Source organism: Carassius gibelio, chromosome A2 (assembly GCF_023724105.1).
Source record: "Carassius gibelio isolate Cgi1373 ecotype wild population from Czech Republic chromosome A2, carGib1.2-hapl.c, whole genome shotgun sequence".
In the NCBI taxonomy this organism is placed as follows: domain Eukaryota; kingdom Metazoa; phylum Chordata; class Actinopteri; order Cypriniformes; family Cyprinidae; genus Carassius; species Carassius gibelio.
Genome location: NC_068372.1, coordinates 30,096,635 through 30,120,091, shown reverse-complemented (window position 1 = coordinate 30,120,091; position 23,457 = coordinate 30,096,635). Strand labels below are relative to the sequence as shown.

The 23,457-nt window shown below is 36.0% G+C and overlaps 2 protein-coding genes across 2 annotated transcripts in view; one reads left to right on the top strand and one right to left on the bottom strand.

Moving 5' to 3' along the window:
* The window catches only part of LOC127938396 (vesicle-associated membrane protein-associated protein A-like), a 13,877-nt gene extending 13,644 nt beyond the window's left edge, over positions 1–233 (top strand). The window contains exon 6 of the mRNA XM_052534987.1: positions 1–233. This exon is cut by the window's left edge and continues 288 nt beyond it. The gene's annotated coding sequence lies outside the window, so the exon portion shown is untranslated.
* A 4,141-nt stretch (positions 234–4,374) lies between these two features.
* On the bottom strand, positions 4,375–21,296 carry LOC127938386 (protein APCDD1). The gene is made up of 5 exons (XM_052534974.1): positions 21,067–21,296; positions 16,145–16,304; positions 12,210–12,729; positions 6,109–6,430; positions 4,375–5,112 (listed from the first exon to the last, which is right to left on the bottom strand). Exons 1-5 carry the CDS (start codon positions 21,152–21,154, stop codon positions 4,682–4,684), a joined length of 1,521 nt encoding a protein of 506 aa, XP_052390934.1. The 5' UTR covers positions 21,155–21,296; the 3' UTR covers positions 4,375–4,681.
* Positions 21,297–23,457: the final 2,161 nt, after the last annotated feature.

Here is a 23,457-nt window from a genome sequence, read left to right as displayed (position 1 = left end):
TAAATGTGGTTTTAATCTTCATCCAGACGAAGGGAGAGCTTCGGACAGCGTTCTTCCTCATTCGTTCTGTTCCTAACGATACCAACGCAGACTGTTTTATTACTGTAATTATCATTTATTAAATATATTATTAATGTGCTTTCTCTCAGAGCAACATTTATCCACACAGACGTTCACTTTACTGTCTCGTACTAGACGACGTTGAAGAAATAAAAGAAAAGAGAAAAAAAAAAGAGCTTGATGTTCGTGTGTCTTTGTGTTTTGCTTTCTGTAATTAATTCAGTCTGGACTTCTGCTTGAGTTTAAAATGAGATTTTCCTCATTTTTTGGTTTGGGATCTGGTAGATTTTTAATGAAGTCTCTTCTGTTCATCAAGGCTGCATTTATTTGATCAGAAATACAGAAAAAAATGCAAAATTGTGAAATATTATTCTAATTTAAAACCACTGTTTTCTGTGTGAATCTGTGTTAAAGTGTAATTTATTTCTGTGATGCTCCGCTGTATTTTCAGCATCATTCCTCCAGTCTTCAGTGTCACATGATCTAAAAAAAGTACAGCATTTACTTAAAATATTAAATCTTTTTTAACATATACAGTAACATTAAACATTTTTGAAAGAAGTTAATACATTTAATGTGCAAAGGATGTGTCCAATTCATTAAATTGACTGTAAAGTGACAAAAAAAGAGACTATTTTGAATAAATGCTGTTCTTTTTAACCTTGTTCCTCACAGAAACCTGATTTCTGAAGATCATGTGACACTGAAGACAGTGCTGAAAATACAGCTTTGATCAAATAAATAAATTACACTTTAAATTGCATTTAAATAGAACACTTATATTTTAAATTGTAATAATATTTCACAATATTACAGGTTTTTTTATTTACTCTGATCAAATAAATGCAGCCTTGATGAGCAGAAGAGACTTCAAACAAAAAAAATTAAATAAATCCATCCTTTTAATTTATATGTTCAGATACATTTAGCTGTTTATGATTGTGTATTGTATAATGGTGCATAAAAAGGGATTTATTTTTTATTTTTTTAATGAATTTCTTTTCAAAATGGCTACAAAAAGTTTTTTTTTGTAAAATTGATTTATGCCCAGCTCAACTGCGGACTGAAAACAAACCGCAATCTAAATTCTAAACGGGTTTAATTATTTTATATTTAGCAGATTCATAGACGGACAATCATGTTCAAGTCTCATAGATTTATTTTTCACTCTCTTCTTCTGCTCCTCTCCAGAGAATGTGATGATTAAACACACGTTGCTTGTACGATCCAGTGTTTTGGACGCTGTCTCTGTGTGATTGAGTTCATCTGAAGATATGAAAACATCTAGTGTGTTTGTGCATATGAAGTGTCAGAATAAAGCGTTTCGCTCTCAGGACTGAAACATACACTGACTGTCACTGTACATCATCATCATCATCACACACAAGGAAAACTAAACTAAACATCAAATTCTGCCCCTTCGGTGAATCCTGACCCATTCATCCGAATCAGTTTCTCGATGTGTAGCTTAACATCTTTAAAGTAAGAGCCGTTTCTGATTCCCGTGAGAGTGAGAGAGTGTCCGTGGATCACTGAAGGGTCAGAGATGACTCCCTCGGATCTCAGCGCTTCCTAAAAACACAGAAGACCTGATTCACGACGTCAAGAGAAGACAATGAGTGTCGCAGATGCTTCCTGAGCTCAAGCTCTCAAGATGACTTACTCACGCTTATTTAAAATATATATATATTTTGATGAGAAAAAAAAATTGGGATAAGATGTAAAAAAATTATTTATATATATTTTTTGGATGACAAAAATGTTTTTATTTCTTTTTTATATATATAAGATCCATTTTTTTATGAGACAATTTTTTTTTTTTTTTTTTGATGAGTGAAAAAAAATTGATGAGATCACATTTTTAAGGGTTGATTGTTGAAGAAATGTTTTTTTTTAGATGAGAAGATTTTAAATAAAAAAAATTTTTTTAGGAAATAAAAACATTTTTTTTTACATTTAAAAAATGTCTTTGGATGGGATCTAAAAATATTCTGATTCTGATTAGTTTTTATGGATTAGTTGTTTTTTGTTGAGATCCATGTTTTATGTTTTTTTGGATGATACAAATTTTTTTAAATTATATATATGATGTGATCTTTTTTGGATGAGAAAATGTTTTCTGTTTAGATACGACATTATATATATATATATATATATATATATATATATATATATATATATATATATATACACTCACCTAAAGGATTATTAGGAACACCTGTTAAATTTCTCATTAATGCAATTTTCTAATCAACCAATCACATGGCAGTTGCTCCAATGCATTTAGGAGTGTGGTCCTGGTCAAGACAAGCTCCTGAACCCCAAACTGAATGTCAGAATGGGAAAGAAAGGTGATTTAAGCAATTGTGACCGTGGCATGGTTGTTGGTGCCAGACAGGCCGGTCTGAGTATTTCACAATCTGCTCAGTTACTGGGATTTCCACGTACAACCATTTCTAGGGTTTACTAAGAATGGTTAGAGGAGAATGAGCCGACTGATTCAAGCTGATAGAAGAGCAACTTTGGCTGAAATAACCACTGGTTACAACCGAGGTATGCAGCAAACCATTTGTGAAGCCACGACAAACACAACCTTGAGACGGATGGGCTACAACAGCAGAAGACCCCACCGGGTACCACTCATCTCCACTACAAATTGGAAAAAGAGGATACAGTTTGCACGAGCTCACCAAAATTGGACAGTTGGACAGAATTTGGCGTAAACCGAATGAGAACATGGATCCATCATGCCTTGTTACCACTGTGCAGGCTGGTGGTGTTGGTGTAATGGTGTGGGAAATGTTTTCTTGGCACACTTTAGGTCCCTTAGTGGCAACTGGGCATGGTTTAAATGCCACGGCCTCCCTTGTGCCCATCCTCTGATGGCTGCTTCCTGCAGGATAATGCACCATGTCACAAAGCTCGAATCATCTCCGACTGTTTCTTGAACATGACAATGAATTCACTGTACTAAAATGGCCTCCACAGTCACCAGATCTCAACCCAATAGAGCATCTTTGGGATGTGGTGGAACGGGAGCTTCGTGCCCTGGATGTGCATCCCACAAATCTCCATCAACTGCAAGATGCAATCCTATCAATATGGGCCAACATCTCTAAAGAATGCTTTCAGCAGCTTGTTGAATCAATGGCACGTAGAGTTAAGGCAGTTCTGAACGAGAAAGGGGGTCAAACACAGTATCAGTATGCTGTTCCTAATAATCCTTTAGGTGTGAAGGTATATATATATATAAAAAATTTCATCCAAAAATAGGTACATGAATTCCTTTAACAATCATTCGTTAAAGATTTGATAAAAAAAAAAAAAAACGAATTCTAAAAATTGGATTTTAACAGAAAACATTTTTCTCATCAAAAAAAATTATATATATCATATCCAAAATGTGTATATCATCATCCAAAAATATCATAAAATCATAAATTATTTAATTTGAATGAGATTTTAAAAAAATATATTTTGGGTGAGGGAGAGTTTTTTTTTTTTTTGGAGAGAAAACTAAATCTTAGGCCTTGGGCTCAGGAAGAATCAAAGACATATATTTTTCCCCAGCTAACATTTTTTTCACGTCGTGATTCAGGACTTTTGAAACGTAAGTATCAAAGGTTGTGGAAGTCAGCAGTGATTATCTACAGTTATAATATTTCCCTTTCCTTCCATGCAGCCCTTAAATGTTCACATCGTCTCAAACTCACTCGTGTATAAAATACTCCTTATATGAACATCCTCATCACTCTCATAAAGGGAAAAACACCCAGAAATCAAGGTTCTGTCATTTCTTCATTTAAGCTTTTCATTTTCTGTCAAAGATTTAAGGAAAGAAAGCAACACATTTTATGACTTTGTTTTTATCTGTTTTTTTTGGAGTTTGACAGTCTCAGAAGAATCTGATTTGATCCTAAATTCTATGGATTTCATCCTACATTTATAAAGGCAAAAACTGACATGAAAAATAATGAATCCAACTTTGTTCATTAAAAATGGACAGCCACAATATGCATTATAAGATGAGATAAAAATTATTTATTTTTTAATGAGAAAAAAATTGTCAAAAAGTTTTTTGAATTTGAGACAAATGTTATTTTTACAAATTCTTTTAATGAGAATTTTGTGGATGAGATAAACATTATTATTATTATTTTTTGGATGATTTTTTAAGAGAATGTCATTGTTTATATTATTTACATAATTTTCTATTTTTAGACATATATATATATATATATATATATATATATATATATATATATATATATATATATATATATATTATAGATAAAAATATAGCAATTATATATAATTGATGAATTAATAATTTTTTTAATTATATTTATACATATTCCCCAGGAAATCATAATGCATTAGGATAATTTTAAGCATGAACTGTTGTTACATTAAAAGTAAATAAATAATGACAGAATCTTTGTTTTTGGGAGATTTTTTCCCTTTGAAACTCATTTGCGGCATGTTTAAGGATGTAAAGTCCCGTCAGGAGTGAAAGGGCGGGGCTTCTAGTAAAGTGCGTTCCTCTTGTGCAGCAGTTTTCATTCGTCCCGCCCCGTCAAGTGCATTCTGGGTAACAAACATCTGTTTGTTTTTGCGTCTCTCAGCCCAAGAAACCCATAAACGCCAAACTCCAGAGCACAGCTGTCGCCAGGTCAATGTGGTAACCAGCTCGGCAGCCGTTGCTGAGGCGCTGCGCGGCGCTGACCTCTGACCTCTGACCTCCAGCGGAGCACTGCACCAGCGGGGTCTGGTAGGACGTGGGTCGTCTGTCGGGTCGATCGGGGCTGGAGCCGTCGCTGGGCCGCTGGCCGTTAAACAGCAGGAGTTTGCCGTCAGCGTCACGCTCCAATCGGAAGAGCTCATACTCTGTGTGCGGGAGGCGGAGCCCCAGCGCTGCGCAGCCATTGGTCGGAGTCACGTCCTGCTCCACGCCCACCAGCCACGAGCCCTGAGCTCCGCAGCTGTTCCCTTTAAACACATTCAGCAGAGACACGGTCGCCAGATCCATCGGCCTCACGCGCATCTCACTCACTGCAGGAACAAACACAACCAGATACATGTGTGTGTGTGTGTGTGTTAGACACAGAGAAACATCAAGGTTTAAGAGTATCAGTTTATCATATACTCAATTTTCTCATTTATATATATATATATATATACATATATGATAAGCCTATGTTTCAGAAGGTTAGGATTTTTTTTATGTTTAGAACTATTAAGATTTTAGCTTTTCATATATTTTTTGCATTGGTATAACAAGATAAAGCTTATGTTTTTATTTATTTGTACTTTTTCCACTGTGATGCACAATTTTTTTTTAAAGAAAAATATAATATTTTTAATAAGATGTTGAGTCTAAGATTTAATCGTTTTTTTTGCATTTTATAAATATATATAAACAAACATTTATATAATATTTTTAAAACCTACAAATAACCTATATATATATATATATTATGTTTAGTACCAGTACAATTAAGATGAGTATTTATTTATAATCATTTATTAACTTACACTTTTTTTTTTGCATTGCGATATACAATTTTGTTTTCTGAGAAATATATATAAATATTTATAAATATATACATTTATTCGTTATGGACAGTTAAACTTATGATTTTTTGGTCACACTTTATTTTAGGGTCCAATTCTCACTATTAACTAACCATTAACTATGACTTTTGACTCTTATAACTCCTTATTTGCTGCTTATTAATAGTTTATAAGGTAGTTGTTAAGTATAGGGTATTGGGTAGGATTATGGATGTCGTGCATTATATGTACTTTATAAACACTAATAAACAGCCAATATGTTAATAATAGACATGCTAATAAGCAACTAGTTATTAGTTTGAATTGGACCCTATACTTAAGCGTTACCGATTTTTTTAATGTTTAGAACCATTACCATTTAAGACTTTTAATTAATTAATTAATTGGTTAGTTGCATAGTGATACAAATGAGAGAAAAAAAACCAAGCTGTGTGTCTCTAAGGAGCTCTGCTGTTGAATGAGTTGACCTCTGACCTCTGAACTCAAACTCGGTGCCGCCCATGACGCGTGCGGAGCGCGGGCCGCGGCTGTAGTGACCGCGGGCGAACAGGCTGAAGGTGGGGTGTTTGCAGGCCGGGTCAGAGTAGTGATGGTAGTGACCCTCCCACGTGCGGTTGTCGTCGTGGAAGATGAAGTGTCTGGTGAGGAACAGGACCTCGGGCCGGACCTCGCAGCGGCGGGACGCCCACTGACCGCTCAGGGTCACCGTCAGCTCGGGCCGCGGCGGGAGGACAGCCGGGTGAAACTCGTCCGAGCGCGAGACGATTCGACAGACGACGCAGCTCACGTCCTGAACCTGAGGACACACACACATCAGACTCAGTTAGTAACACACACAAAACACACAGAAAATAAATGGAAGTGTATGAATAACATGTTTTATGCTAATGTATGATTTATTTATTTTTTAAATGTTTTTGGAAGTATCTTCCAGGGTTGCATTTATGTAATAAAAAATACAGTAAAGTAATTTTGAAATATTATATTATTTCTTTGTGTGAATATCTATTAAACTGTCATTTATTTCTGTAATGCACAGCTGAAATTTCAGCATCATTAATCCATAATGATATAATATATCGTAATAATACTTTTAGTCAGCATTAAAATGATCAAAAGTGACAGATAAGACATTTATAATGTTACAGATTTCTATTTAAAATAAATGCTGTGTTTTTTAACTTTCCGTTCATCTGTGAATCCTGAAAAATACAATGAATGCATCACAGTTTCTACAAAAATATTGTTCAACATTGATAATAATCAGAAGTGTTACTTGAGCAGTGAATCATCATATTTTCATGATTTCTGAAGATCATGTGACACTGAAGACTGGAGGAATGATGCTGAAAATACAGCGGAGCATCACAGAAATACATTACACTTTAACACAGATTCACACAGAAAACTGCTGATTTAAATTAGAATAATATTTCACAATTTTACAGTATTTTTTATTAAATAAATGCAACCCTGGTGAGCAGAAGAGACTCGTTCAAAAACATAAAAATGCTATTATTGCAGACTCTTATATATTTAATATATTGTATATTTACAATTGTTCTGTCTAGATTTCAAATAACATAATTTCTGATCACACATTCACATTTCCACATTCATCTAAACTTCTAAACGACTTCTAAACGATTCTCTTCTTTTGTGCATCAGTTCATCTTTCTAGGACTCTATTCTTCAGCACTGACTCGTATCGCAGAGATATTTACTCTGAGCCGAGTGCTGCGACTGTATTTCATCCAGAGGAGCTTTGTTTGGTGTCAGATGAGAGCGAGTCTCTCTGTAAAGCTTTGCCAAATGAAAGAGCATTCGAGCAGAAAGCTAAACATTTCACATCAGATCCTGACGGAGTGCGAGAGAAAGCCTCGGTCCGTCTGAGACGTAAACAGAGACGATACCACAGCAGCTGCAGAACCTCAGAGCTCATCTCATCCACACACAACGGATGGAGAAACCTTCTTTTTAATCTCTCTCTCTCTCTCTCTCTCTCTCTCTCTCTCTCTCTCTCTCTATATATATATATATATATATTTATTTATTATTATTATTATTATTATTATTATTATTATTATTATTATTTATTTATTTATTTATTTATTTATTTATTAATTATTATTTTTTATTATTCTTTTTATTTTATTTTATTTATTTATTTATATTTTTTTTTTCAGTTAGCTGTCCAGGCAAGATTTCTCATTTGGCATACTAAAATAATTAAAACGAATTAAGCCTAAAACTTTTTTTTAATATATTTTACATAAAAATCTACGCATATACTATTTGAAAACACGAAAAATAATAAAAATGACATTATTAATAAAATTATACAAATATTTACAAAATAATAAATAATAATGACATTAAATGATTTACATGGTAATAAATATTACTAAGGAAAATAATATAATACTAATAATATTGATAATAATTATTATTATTAATTTATACAATAATAAATAATGTATTAAAGCTGAAGTATTTAAATAACAAACTAACTAAAACTAATAAATAAAAATGTCAAATAAAAATTAATGAATATAAATAACACTATTTTATACACTATTTTAAAACACCAAAACTAATCAGAAATTACAAAAATTTAAATAAAATACAAATATTTCATAAAATAATAAATTATGATAATTATATTATATTAAACAAAAACTAAAATATTAAATATTTATAAAATTATAAATAATAATATGAAATATTTATATGACAAAAATATTACTTATATTAAATTATTATAAGATAATACATTTTTTCACAATAATAAATAATACTTATATTAAAAACAATACATGAAAGTTGAAGCACTAAAATAACTAAAATTAATAAATAAAAACCTATATACTATTTGAAAACATGAAAACGAATAAAAATGACAAAAGCACCGCAAAAGTTTAAATGAAATTATTAAAAAAAAATAATGACATTTAATGTTTTACATGAGGATAAATATTACTAATGTTAAATAATTATAAAATAATATAATATTAATAATATTGATAATTATTATAATTATTATTATAAATGCATACAATAATAATTATAATATTAAAAATGATATATTAAATTTGAATTGCTAAAATAACAAACTTAATTAAACTAAATCTAATAAATTAAAATGTCTAGTAAAAATGAATGAATATAAGTAACACTAATATAAATATACTATTTAAAAACACCAAAACTAACAAAAATTACCAAAAAATAACAAAATGTTTTTTGTTTGATTTACATAAAATCAATTAAGTAAAATTTCATAAAATAATAAATAATTATAATAATATTACATTATATTTTATAAAACTAAAACTAAAAATATTAAATAATATTTATAAAATAATAAATAACAATATTAAATATTTTATATGACAAAAACATTACTGATATAAAAAATTTGATATATAAAATAATAAGAAATATTCTTTACAATAATAAATAATACCTATTTTAAAAATAATATTTTAAAGTTGAAGCACTAAAATAACTAATAAATAAAAACCTTTATACTATTTCAAAACTAATAAAAATGGCAAAAACATAATAAAATTTCAAAAATGTTAAATAAAATCATAAAAATATTAAATAATATTTTATAAAATAAAAAAAACATATTATTATTAATGACATTATATATTATATGTAATATTAATAAATATGACTAACATTACTTAACTATAAAATAATATAATATTTATAAAAATGAATTGATAATAACAATAGATATTTTATACAATAATAAATTTAAAAAAAAAATAATATTATGAATAATAGATGCTAATAATAATACTTTTTAATATTTTTTACAATAATATATAACGCTTATATTAAATAACATACATAAAAAAATAATATATAATATTAAACAATAATAAATAACAAAATTGGGTTTTCGCAGTAATGCCACAGAAAAATGGACCGTTCATTTTTATTTATTATCTTTAGGTGTTAAGAATATTTTAATAATTTAATATACAATCTAAGCAACCATCAATGTAATGCAATAATTTTACTAGGCGCTTTCATCAGCGTGTCATCCAGGGGTGGTTCTAGGGTGAGTGGAGATCAGGGGCTTTTTTATTTTAATAAATTTGAAAGATTTACCTTGTTTAAAATATACAAAAACAATAAAAACAAAAACAAATGTAAAACATGTCATTTAAAGTATTGAGGAAAATACATTTGCTTTTTTCAAACAAAAATTAAGAATTGCAAAACAAATGAAACAGCACGAAAGCAATGATTTTGCAATACATATTTTCCATGGTCATATCTATTAAAGGGGGGGTGAAATGTTCGTTTTCACTCAATATCATGTTAATCTTGAGTACCTATAGAGTAGTACTGCATTCTTCATAACTCCAAAAAGTCTTTAGTTTTATTATATTCATAAGAGAAATATAGTCTGTACCGATTTTTCCCGGAAAAACACGAGCGGCTGGAGGCGTGACGTGTGGGCGGAGCTAAAGAATCACGAGCGCGAGTAAGCTTTTGCGTTGAGAGCGTTTGGAAGCTGTGACATTACCGTGAGGAAAAACCCATCATCCCAAACAAACCATGGCTAACAGTCAGATTCAGCGTATATTTAAGATCCTGAATCAGATCCCGAGGCTGAAACTAAACGAGAGCAGCATCAGCAACGACTCGCTCCGAGCGGGGCTCGAACCCGGGTCTCCGGCATGGGAGGCGGACGCACTAACAAGAAGGCAGAGATATTTGAAGCAGTTTTACTCACCGCCTGCGGTTCCAACACACGATCGTGACCCTTTTTCCTTGGGATTGCATTATCCGTAAGAAATAAACGATACTCGAATCCGTCGTCAAACTGGGCCTTGTTTGTAAAACAAGCATCTTAGAAATGCAGGGAACAAACACAAACACTTGCACAACTCCGTTGATGCTCTGTAAAAATAAACTCCATCCACTGGTCCCTTAATGCTGTTTCTCTTTTGGTAATCTGTGCAGGGTTGTCTTGCCCTGGCAACCAAAAACACACTTCTTTTGTGACATTTGGCGACGCTCTCGCTCTGATCAGTGAAGTCTGTTGTGCTCTCAGTGCTCTGCTATACGGGAGCGCGCTCTTCCAGCAGAAGTGCCTCAGGACCCATATAAGGAAATTCCGCTCCATCTAACGTCACACAGAGCCATACTCGAAAAAATACTCCTTCAAACGTACAACTTAATTTTTGAAACTTTGTCCATGTTTAGGATGGGAATCCAACTCTTTAACAGTGTAAAAAACTCAGTATGCATGAAATAGCATTTCACCCCCCCTTTAATTTATTTAGGGGTGTACACATGCCTCCATGGAAGTTACGTCATCGGCCCTAGACGCAGCTCACTGATCCAGGTCCTGTCATGATGAGCAGAGACTTTCGAGTGGATCGTTTATAAGTAGCATTAAAACATTCATGTTTTCGTTTTATTTACTTTATTAACAAATGTATATGTATTAGCAGCTTTGCTCAAGTTAAAGAAGTTGTTAACATGAACATCTGCTGTTTATTTCTCTCGATGTGCACACTTTTATAGCATTATGTGTATTGGGATCGCAAATCATTTGAGTCAGTTCGGGAGTTCGGAGCGGGATCGCGAATCATTTGAGTCAATTTGGGAATCTCGAATCATTTGAATCAGTTCGGGAGTTCGTAGCGGGATCGCGAATCATTTGAGTCAATTCGGGAGTTCGGAGCGGGATCGCGAATCACTTGAGTCAATTTGGGGATCGCAAATCATTTGAGTCAGTTCGGGAGTTCGTAGCGGGATCGCGAATCACTTGAGTCAGTTTGGGGATCGCAAATCATTTGAAGCAGTTCAGGAGTTCATAGCGGGATTGCGAATCATCTGAGTCACCTGACTCCAGTTCGGGAGTTGGAGCGGGATCTCAAATCATTTGAGTCAGTTTGAGGATCGTGAATCATTTGAAGCAGTTCGGGAGTTCGGAGGGGTGTGTGTGTGTGTGTGTGTGTGTGTGTCCTTAAGACTGTGCTGCGCAACCGTTAACTGTTAGATGTTCAAAATGTAACGTTAAATCAGACACAATTTAAAACCGAAAAAGAAATATAATAGCCTACTAAGATTAAATGTTACAGATACCTGAAGCTGTTGTATCTTGGCCTTCAAGTGTTTTGGCTGGGGGGGGGGGGGGGGTTACTTCCTGAATTTTGCAATATCCATTTTAATTTTCAAATAAATTAATCTAGTAAAATACTACACGCCAACAAACCGCCTGCCTCAAAAACATGTCATTTCATTGGCTGGATCGTACAGACGCTCATCGATGGTTGGCCAGTTTACATGTCAGTCAGAAACACTAGAATCATTGGGCGGTTTTCGTCGGGTGTGAATGACAACGTGTAACTTACTTGGGTAAATTTACAGACACTGTGGATGTGAGAGTCGAGAGATATTTATTTAAATTATAATTTAAATTACTTTATTGGGCATGAAAACTCATTGATGGCATGGTGGTAATAAAAACATTCGGGGCTTTACTGAAAACATTCGGGGCTCCAGCCCCCTTAGCCCACCCCTAACGCCACCCCTGGTCTCACCTGTGTATTCTGCAGTGCCGGCTGGTAGCTGGAGGGTCTGTAAAACATCCTCTGTGCTGTGTCGGTGTGAATGTCTCCCAGGTACAGCTCCTCCATCAGCTGATCCAGACTGTGATGCAGGTATTGCTTCTCCAGCCGCAGCAGCTGCAGCTCGTGCATGGAGACGTTCAGAGCACAGATGCAGCCGGAGTCGCCCTCGTCGCTCCACAGCTCGTAGCTGATGTTCGGCAGCCAGGAGCCCGGGTCCCTGCAGCTGTGCTTCAGCCGCTGAGAAAGTTCTCGGGCCACGGACGCCGAGTGACACACCAGACGCATGCCGTGGATCTGATAGTCGGCCTCTGTGCCACCTCGGACAATCCAGGACGCCTGCCTTAGACGCACACGGCCCCGGATCAGCAGCGTGTAGCTCGGCACCGTGCACTGGTTGTCTGAGTAGTAGAACTGATGAGCCTGAAAGGTGTTGTTGTGAAAGAAACGGTACGAGCGAGTGATGAACTCTGGACCGGGACGAACCTCACAGCTGGCACGAGAGAACAGAGACAAGTCACATATAACACACGCTTCTTCAAGGTATAATTCACTCCAAAACAAAAGTCAGCCATCATTCACTCACCAAATATCTAGATAAAATATTTAAAAAATATACTATAAATAGCGATAATATTAAGTAATGCCAAAATAATATTTTATAATTTATAATAAATAATAAAAAATCAAAGATATTATTAAAAAAGTATTAAATAATAATTTATAAAATACTAAAAGTATTAAATAAAATGTATTAAACAATAAACAAGAATACTATTCAATAATATAAAAGAAATTATTACAAATATTAAATAATAAATTTTTCATTGCAAACCACAAACCAGTCCTCATTAACTCACCAAATATTTAGCTAAAATATTAAATAAAACAATAAATATGGATAATATTAAGTAATGCCAAAATTTTGTTTATAAAATAATTAAAATATAAAATCATATTTATAAAACACTAAACAAAAGATATTAAATAGTATGAAATAATAATTGATAATAAAAAAATACAAATATTAAATTACATTTATAAAACAATAAACAAGGATAATATTAAATAGTATTAAATAACATTTTATAAAAAAAGAAGTAAATATTAAATACATTTGTAAATTAAACATAATTTAACATATAATTAAACATAAAAATTATTTAACCAAAACAGACATAACAAAAATCAGTCATTATTAACTCACCAATATTAAAAATTGTTTTAGCAAACAAACAAAATAATTTAATTTAATAAAATTTAATAAGATCTATAAAACAATAAATAATTGATTAAATAATATGTACTTAAAAAAACAATTCTATTAAATAATACTAAATAATATTTTATCCAATAATGAAAAATATATAAAATAATAACTTCAAGTAATATATTATTTTATAATATAAATACATAATATTTCACTCTCATTGCATACCCATATGGCTTTCTCCCTGCTTTCTCCCTGCTAAGAAATTTACTTTTTGATGAGTGGAAACGTCTCGGTTACATATGGTAACCCTCGTTCCCTGAAGGAGGGAATGGAGACATCATGTCGGTGATCGACTAATTGGGATATCGCTTTGATAAACCAATCTACTTCGATTGTAAACTAAAAGAGCCAATGCACATTGGCATGCAATGACAGCATCCAGCTGTCGCTGATCACAGCGTGAGTATAAGAAGGCAGCAGGTGCAATGCATAACAGGTTTCACTTCGAAGCCGAGCCGGAGACCCGGTAGCTCAGCGGCAGTACAGCAACCATTACGACGGGATGTGACGTCTCCGTTCCCTCCATCAGGGAACGAGGGTTACTATACGTAACCGAGACGTTCCCTTTCAGTTGGTCAGTCATGTTGGTGACCAGCTAATTGGGACCCCTACCAAAGCGCCATGGATGCCGCCCCTTCCAGTGCCCTGTGTGAGCCATCTGCGCCTGTCAGGTGTAGGGCAGGGCTCGGAACAAGTATTTCCACTCAACATTGTCAAAGCACTACCTCACTGGGTGAGATTGGATAACACTGGGAAAACGTTCCTGTTACACTTAGAACAGGGATGCTGCATCCTTCCCGAAGGAGTTTTCAGAAGCAAATACACATATAGCATCCGTTTAAGTGTATATGGAGAAATTGGGAATGCAGAAGTCTGCCGGAGAAACATGGGCTCCAAGGCTATACCGTGGACTATACCTATACGAGTACCACTTAGGTCTCAATATGGAACCCAGCCTTCCATGGTTCTCACAGATTCATCATGAAGGCCTGGCGCCAGACGTTCTGCCACGTCCAGCTGCCTGGATCGATGGAGGCTCTCAACAGGGTCTACAGTACAGACACTCTGGAGCAGTTTTAGCAAGCTGACACTAACCAGGGCCTTTCGGTGCCACTACCCATTTGAGGTGAGAACACAGGAAGATACCGGCTCTACACGAAGGCTATAGAACCTAGCGAACGTGTTAGGGGTTGCCCAGCCCGCAGCTCTACAAATATCTGTCAGCGAGGCACCATGAGCCAGCGCCCAGGAGGATGCAACACTTCTAGTTGAGTGAGCTCATAACCTGAGCGGGCAGGGCACACCCTGTGCCTGATAGGTCAGGGTTATGGCATCCACAATCCAGTGGGCCATCCTCTGCTTAGAGATGGCATTCCCCTTCTGCCGGCCTCCGTAACAGACAAAGAGCTGGTCTTAGGTCCTGAAGCTTTGTGTCTGGTCTACGTAGCATCTCAACGCTTGGATGGGACAGAGCAAAACCAGAGCTGGTTCTGCCTCCTCCAGGGTCAGCGCTTGCAGGTTCACCACTTAGTCTTTGAAGGGTATGTTGGGAACCTTGGGCACATAGCCGGGCCGGGGCTTCAGGATTACCTGGGATTACTCTGTGTAGTAACAGCTGCTCTATGTGAAATCAGCAACCTGATGGAATTAACCGCTGATTAGAGAACAGGCTTTACTGATGAGATGTGCATTAACGATGGGCCTATCGTGATCGGAGAACCCCTAACGAGGAGCAATAGTTCGGGCAACCAGGTCCGAGTGGGCCAATATGGACCAGCACGTGCTTGCCTCGTAAGCAACCTTTGAGGAAGTTTAGAGGAAGGCGTACTGCTAACAACTCTAGGCAATTGATGGCCAATGCAGCTGCATTCCTGTCCAAACCCCCTGAGACTGCATGCCTATCGGACGTGGCCCCCCACAGCCAGTGGTGGAGGGATCTGTGTAAATCCGTGTGTCCGTGGTCTCATATGTAGTAGGCCGAGCTGTGTAAGTGCCGCTGCCGCCGCCGCCGCCGGTGTGCCCCAGGAGCCTCTGAAAAAGTTTTAGTGGGACCGCTGTCCTGCCCTTGAACGCATTCAATTAGGCTAGCACCGCAGCGCACGTTCCTCTGTGAGGCACGCTGACTGTTCGACTGAATCCAACTCCATACCGAGAAAAGAAATCTCTCTGCATCAGCGAGAGTTTGCTCTTTTCCGGGTTGACCCGAAGACCCAACAGACTGAGATGCTGGAACACCAGGTCCAACTGATCCCGAAATTGTGCTACTATCAGCCAATCATCTAGATAGTTAATGTGAACACCCTGCTCTCTGAGGGGAACAAGAGCCGCCTCCGTGACTTTCGTTAAGACACTTGGAGACAAGGACAGCCAGAAGGGCAGGACCTTGTACTGATATGCCAGTCCTTCGAATGCAAACTGCAGAGAAGGTCTGTGGCGTGGAAGGTCTGTTGCCTTATTATACTCACGCTGTGATCAGCGGCAGCTGGATGAAATTATTGCATCCCAATGTGCATTGGGTCGTTTAGTTTACAATTGAAGTAGATTGGTCTATCAAAGCGATATACCAGTTAGTCAGTCACCGACTTGACTTCGAGATTGCAGACTGAAAGGGAATCTCTCTGTCTCTCTCTCTCACCTGGTGGAGACCCAGTGTCCCTGGATGTTGGGTGGCATCTGGACAGTGATGCGGGCCCCATTGTGCAGGTGTTTCAGCATGTGGAGACACTGTGTGTCTGTGGACGGCCAGACGAGACTCTTCTCTAGAGCCAGACGAGGAGACAAGCCCTTCACACAACCTGATGAGATCAAGCACAGCTCACCTCATGCAGACCAAAACACTAAAGTAATATGATCTGAAAATGTACTCCAATCCAACACTGAAAAGCTGGTAGAGCAAAATCTTTCTCAGAAAATTACCTAGTACTTGAAACACCTAAGAAAAACTCTATCAACACTTTAAAGGGATAGCTAAGTTTTTTAGCCGAAACCGTGCTCTTCTGTGATTCATGTAATGAAAATTGATGACTGCTGGCTCTTTGAGAGTCAAAAAAGTATATACAAGCAACACACAAATTCATCCTCGTGGCTCCTGATGATATATCGAGGTCTTATGAAGAGAAACGATCAGTCTGTGCAAGAAACTGAACCATTATATACAGCAGTATTAACTGTAATCCAGATCCAGTGATGTCCGGTTCATGCACAAATCATTATTTTGAACTGATTCTTTTAGTGAACTAGTTGAACCAGTTCATCGAATCGGACTGAATCATGTGAAGGGGTCAAATTATCGTTTTTATTGTTTCTCGTTGTTTATGTATGAAGGTGAGCTGATGCATATAGGTTTATTCACTTTAAGTGCTTTAGACACATAAAACATCCATGTTTCACATCATTATTGGGTACTTTAATAATATAATTGCATATACAATGATGTCACTGTGTGATTATGTAAACAAACTAGTGAAATGAACCAATTCATTGAATCCAACTGTCCAAAAGAATCGTATTTCAATGTTCGCCTGTTCAGTTTCTTGCACAGACTGATCGTTTCTCTTCATAAGACCTTGATATATTGTCAGGAGTCACAGGGATTCATTTTGTGTTGCCTATATATGTTTTTTGACTCTGAAAGCAGTGGTAGACATTGACTTGCATTATATGGATCACCAAGGAGTATGGCTTTTTAAGCTAAAAATACTTTTGTCCTGAGGGTGAGTAAATAACCAGGAAAATAAGACTTAAATGACCTTTAAATGAATGAAAGTAACTGTCCAACTGTATAGCTGAGTAGCAGTTTATGTTAGCATTGAAATAATTTATAAAGGGGTTCATTCACAAAAATAAATATAAATATGAATGTCAAAAGTAAACATGCATGCAGTGATCCCTGTTTGTAAAGATTCCTACACAATGTTTAGATCACATGATCACTATTCAAAATCAGTGCTAAAAATAACTGCAGAATGAAGTGGCGCAGAGACAGACGGATGAACATTCGAGGATATAAAGCGCTTTAATGAATGTGGGAACGAGCCGCTGCTGGACTGAGATCAGCTATTATAATTCATTTTCAGATTTCACATAATGACACTTGGAGCAAATAAAGCTGATGGCTGGATAACAGCAAACACATTTCTGGCCGGCGATCAAGAGGCCGCCAGATGAAATCAGAAAAACCTCCAAGAGCTGGAGAATCTGAGCAGTGAGACCTCGGAAATGAAAGTATTTCGGTGCCTGAGGCTGCAGCTCTGGATTCCACAGCAACGGTTCTGTTAACAGTTCTTTGCGAAACCATCGATTCCAATGAAAAAGCTTTATTTGTAAGAATGTTCGGCCGTGTTTCTTTTTACAGATCATAAAGCAACACTGTGTTCCCCAGGGAAACTCCAGCTGGACCAGCTGGAAACATTAGGAACGCTTCAGTGCTGCAATCATATCAAGAGTCTCTCTCTCTCTCTCTCTCTCTCTCTCTGACACACACTGTACACTAGCATTCAAAAATTTCTGCTCACCAGTTCTGCATTTATTTCCTCAAAAATACAGAAAAAACAGTAATATTGTGAAAACATATTATAGTTTTAAAAAGCTGTTTTCCGTGTGAATATATTGTAAACTGTAATTTATTTTTGTGATCAAAGCTGAATTTTCAGCATCATTACAGTTAAACTCATCTAGAGAAGGTTCAAGTTCTTCTCAAGTTACTAAACCTCTGTCATCTGGTTTAATGTGTCTTTAAACCACTTTATCTGTTTAGTGAATTATTCTCTACTAGCTAAATGAATAAATGGCATACACACTAATGCTTCTCGAAAGAAATTAATACTTTTATGCTGCGAGGCTGTATTAAATGGATCAAAATGGCAGTAAAGACATTTATAACACAAAAATATTGAGCAGCACAACTGTTTTCAACATTGATAATAATCAGAAATGTTTCTTGAGCAGTAAATCATCATATTTTCATGATTTCTGAAGATCATGTGACACTGAAGACTGGAGGAATGATGCTGAAAATACAGCGGAGCATCACAGAAATAAATTGCACTTTACAAGAGATTTACACAGAAAACAGATGTTTTACATTAGAATAATATTTCGCTATTTTTACTGTTTTTGTTATCAGATAAATGCATCCTTTTGGAACGTTTTCATAAATGCACTTAATTTGTTCTTCTAAAGTCTAGAACATAACTGTTATGGATTTAAAGTTTTCAGTTATGGATCAATGACCTGATGTTTTTCTGACACATTTTTATCCATCCGTTGTTAAAGCTGAAGCCGAACATCAAGTGTGTTTGGTTCCCAGTGCTGTTTTTCTACTGTATCTCAATCAAAGCGTCCACAGCGCTCTGGAGACCCGACCGCGAGAACATTTCCAGCTGCTGAGGTAAAGCTCAAACACACAGCGCTCCGGATACAGACGACAACAGCACTCCATCTCAAAGCGCTCCACCACACGCTTCTTCCGGAGAGCCGCTCTAACGGCCCTCTCGTTAATTCTGATTATATGTACAAGTTTATGAGCTTGTAGACGTTTTAATGGACGCATGATTCAATGGAAGAAAGGGGTTTGCTGTGGATAAGAATAGATCGGGACATGAGATTACAGCACATGCATTTAGAGAAGAAGAATGGGCTCCGAGCTCAATGCTTATTTTCTCTCTAGCAGCCTGAAGATCTTTGCTTTTTTACTTTTTGTATGTATTTTCCCCAGATTTTAGACAATTAAATAGTTAATGATAAGACACTGTTGTTGCATAACACAAGACAACATGTGTAAGACAGAATATAATTAACTGGACTTACTGTTTCAAACAGCATTATGTCATCTTAAAGGGGTCAAATCACACCTTTTTTACATTTATTATTTTTCCAAGATATTGTTATAACATTTTATAATTTACAAACACTTTGTAACAAATATAAAGCATAAAATTATCCTAAAAATCAATTCCTGGAGAGAAATATTTCTATTAAAAAGAAATACATATACCTCAGACACATTTAAGACATAAAAAAAAAAAAAATTAATATATATATTTATATATATTTATTTATATATATTTATTTATTTATATATAAAATTAACTTGATTATTTGAATATAAATGAATATAAGTTTATGTTTATATACATTTATATTTGGATTTTTTCATGTTTATATAAATAAATAAATATATATATATTTAAATATATAAAACTATATGCACAAAACTGATCTTAACTCTTGTAGTTTATGTAATGTTCTTTTAAAGGGGTCATATCACACTTTTTTATTACTTTTATTATTTATTTTTCACACATGATGTTATAAAATCTTTAGGTACCAAAAACATATTTTATGTCAATTCCTGCTGCTGTTTAGGAACACGATCTAAACTGTCTCGTAGTTTCAGGATGTTTCTCATCCTGTTCATCTGTGACGTCAGAAAGTACCTGAGGATTCGTTTGGTTAAAAGCATCTGCTAAATAATAAATGCAAGTTCGTTTAGTTTTATTAAAGAGACAGTTCGTTTAAAAAGATAATTCTGTCATCATTTACCCATCATCACGTCATTCAAACCTTGACTAACTTTCTTTTGTGAAACACAGAAGAGTATTTGATATTGGACCCCATTGACTTTTATTAGATGGACATAAAAAGAGATTTTGGGGGTTTGAGTTTATAATATATGTTTTGGGTGAACTGTCCCTTTAAGATGTTCTGCACATTCTCTGTATGTGATAAAGTGTGGTTCTGGTCGAGTGTAATGTTCTGGCTCGTCTATGACCCCATCCTGAGGTTTTTTCCTCTATAAATGTACAGCAGGCTCTAATCTGGCCCGACGCAGGCTTTTACGGCTGCTATAATGCACCACTTAATTAAACGTTAGATTCTCTTAAACACACTGGAGAGAATAAAGCACGGATGAAAATATCTTTTTTATCTCTGGGCTCTGTTTGAAGCGGCTGCCAAGCGTTTCCAGCTGATGAAACGGGTCAGATGTAGTCCAGCGAGACTTTATGTGATCTTCAGACCAAAGAAACAGCTTTTTAAGTGATTATATTCCTCCTAGCTCAATCTCTGTTCTTCCCACTTCATCTAAGAGGGCTAGAAAAGAAACAGAAGTGGCAAAAATGCACCATATATTTACAATGATCCCCAGAAGTCATGCAACATTTTCATGTTTCATTGCATTCTTTTTGAGACTAGAGACACTAACATGAAGCATGGAAAAGACCCTTAAAATCAATCCCAGGAGGCATTGTTTTTATTAAGATTGCATTAATTAATGTCCATAAAACTCAACTCAATTACCTACAATTTGCATTTTATTCTATTGAAGTGTTTTGACAAACGTTATATAAATAATTCATTTAATTTTTAACCCAAAATTTGGTGTTTTGACACAAAGTTGAGTTGAAACAATAATGTAGTATACTTTTAAGTTAGAACATGTTGAATAAATTAAAGTGATTTTTTTTGTGGGGGGGGGGGGGGGGGGGGGGTCCACGATACCGAAGACATTTTTGTTCAGTCTCTAACCCTAAACAGGAGAGGAATGAAAACACTCACCAAACACTATCATCATCATCATCATCATCAGGACACACACAGCCATTATTCCCGCGGAATGCGAGCGGTTTTCCCGCAGTAGCTTCATTCCTCAGATTAATCACACATGAAGTCTCTCTTTTATCCAGAACTTTAAGATTGTAGTCCGAGAACATCCATGCGACCCGCCGCGCGCTGCGCGCACACGCACACGCACTGGAGACGCGCACGACGCGCGAGGAGAAACATCTGAAACACTCGCGCTCCAGCAGCAGCAGCGCTTCATATGAGAGGAGGAGGAGAGAGAGAGAGAGAGAGAGAGAGAGAGAGAGAGAGAGAGAGAGAGAGAGGGAGGGAGGGAGAGAGAGAGAGAGAGAGGGAGAGAGGGAGGGAGACAGAGAGAGAGAGAGAGAGAGAGAGAGAGGGAGGGAGGGAGGGAGAGAGAGAGAGAGAGAGAGAGGGAGAGAGAGAGAGAGAGAGAGAGAGAGAGAGAGGGAGGGAGGGAGAGAGAGAGAGAGGGAGAGAGAGAGAGAGAGAGAGAGAGAGGGGGGAGGGAGACAGAGAGAGAGAGAGAGAGAGAGAGAGAGAGAGAGAGGGAGAGAGAGAGAGAGAGAGGGAGGGAGACAGAGAGAGAGAGAGAGAGAGAGAGAGAGGGAGAGGTTTGGACTCAGAGCTGATTTTCATTAGGAATCTCAAATCCAGACCACATCAAACAGATCCTGATCTTAGAACGATTTAATTCTTCCCGTCCCAACTTGCAACTTTTTGTCGAGGACACTTTTTAAATACAAGCCCCCCCCCCCCCCACACATACAAATAGTGGAACTTATTTAATTTTTCACTTTTCATGTTATTTTTATTTCCATTAACATCTATCCACTAAAAAGGTAAATGTGTGTGTGTGTGTGTGTGTGTGTGTGTGACAACACAATGACTAGAATTTGAAATGAAAAGAGAAAAATGCTGAATTCTTGAAAACGAGATATTATATCTCAAGGGGTTAATCCTAATAATAATAAAAAATAAAAACTGATCCAAAATATTAAAAGTATAATATAATAAAAATTCTAAATTAACACTGATATAGATTTATATACAGTTCATATATATTATAATACACAAATTTAGTAGGAATAAGCCTTTTTTTAACCTTTTACTTGAAGATTTCTACATTTCTATGATTTCTGAGTCATCTCATAAGAAAGCTGCGAAAATTGTAATTTTAAAAAAAAGATTATTTCCTTGCTTTCTGACATATATCATCATTCTGTATTGCTAAGGTTAGCCAATTACACACACACACACACATACAAACCTGCCAACATTGTGCAATCAGTCTTCATGGATGAAATCAGTTTAAAGCAATGATTTATCAGTAATAAAATCTAAACGCGTTCCTGTAGCTCAAGCAGTAGATCATGCCGCTAGCAACATCAAGGTCTTGGGTTCGATTTCCAAGGAACACATGAACTGATCAAATGCATGCTTCAATGCAATACACGTCTCTTTGGATAAAATCATCTGCCAAATGCATGAATGTAAATATGATCACAGCATTTCCATTTCTCTCGAATGAAGACCCTTGTCTCTCAGATGCAGCATTTTACAAAGACTTTACAAGAGCTGTGAGTGAAGGTTTGCTGTCGAAACACCATGTGGATTCACTTTAGCTCTCAGGCAGATGGAGACAGAGACACTGTTCATTAAAGGAGACGTCCCTCCTCAAAAAGACACTTTTGTCATCACTTTCTCACTCTCATGTTGTTGCAAACCCATGACTTTCCATCTTCCCCAAAACGCCATCTCTGAGCAGTTTAAAACACTATCAAAAGACTTACAGCACTCACTTCTTTTTATCTTTCAGTAAAATTGTGAATTGTATCTTTCTTCTCTTTGATTTCATTTTATTATGTCTGTCTTCTACAGTGTATATTTTTTCTTAATCCATTTTACGTTGCTTTGCACTATTTTCAGTTTGCTCTTATTTTAATTGCATGCAATGCTGCAATCGCTTTGCCAAAACAAATGCCAAAAATATTTGTCATGCCAATAAAGCAGTGAACTGTCCCTTTAAGAAATGCATTCACTGACTTCATCGTGCACTGGTTGTGTTAAAGTGAATCCACATGCTATATACAGAGTAAAACATGTCTTTGTAAGATTGAGAAAACTCTGTAAATGCTGCAACTGAAAGCAATGGTGTCACAGAAAAAGCAAAACAAGGCAAGCTTTAACACACTGACTGGCTTGAGTCTCTCTCAGTTCAAAGCACTTTAATCTTGTGGTTTGGCTACAGTCAGACAGGATTTGTGTGGGAGTGTCTCTCTCTCTCTCTCTCTCGCTCTCTCAGTCTGTGTGTCTGTCTCTCGCCCGCTGGCAGCTGTGAATGTGTGGAAACAGAGATGTTGGCGA

Coding starts and splice junctions, on each gene's coding strand:
- LOC127938386 (XM_052534974.1), bottom strand. CDS start 21,154: ATGAAGCTACTGCGGGAAAACCGCTCGCATTCCGCGGGAATAATGGCT. Junction 16,305..21,066: donor GATGATGATGATAGTGTTTG/GTGAGTGTTTTC, acceptor TGATCTCATCAG/GTTGTGTGAAGGGCTTGTCT. Junction 12,730..16,144: donor GGACACTGGGTCTCCACCAG/GTGAGAGAGAGA, acceptor CTCTCGTGCCAG/CTGTGAGGTTCGTCCCGGTC.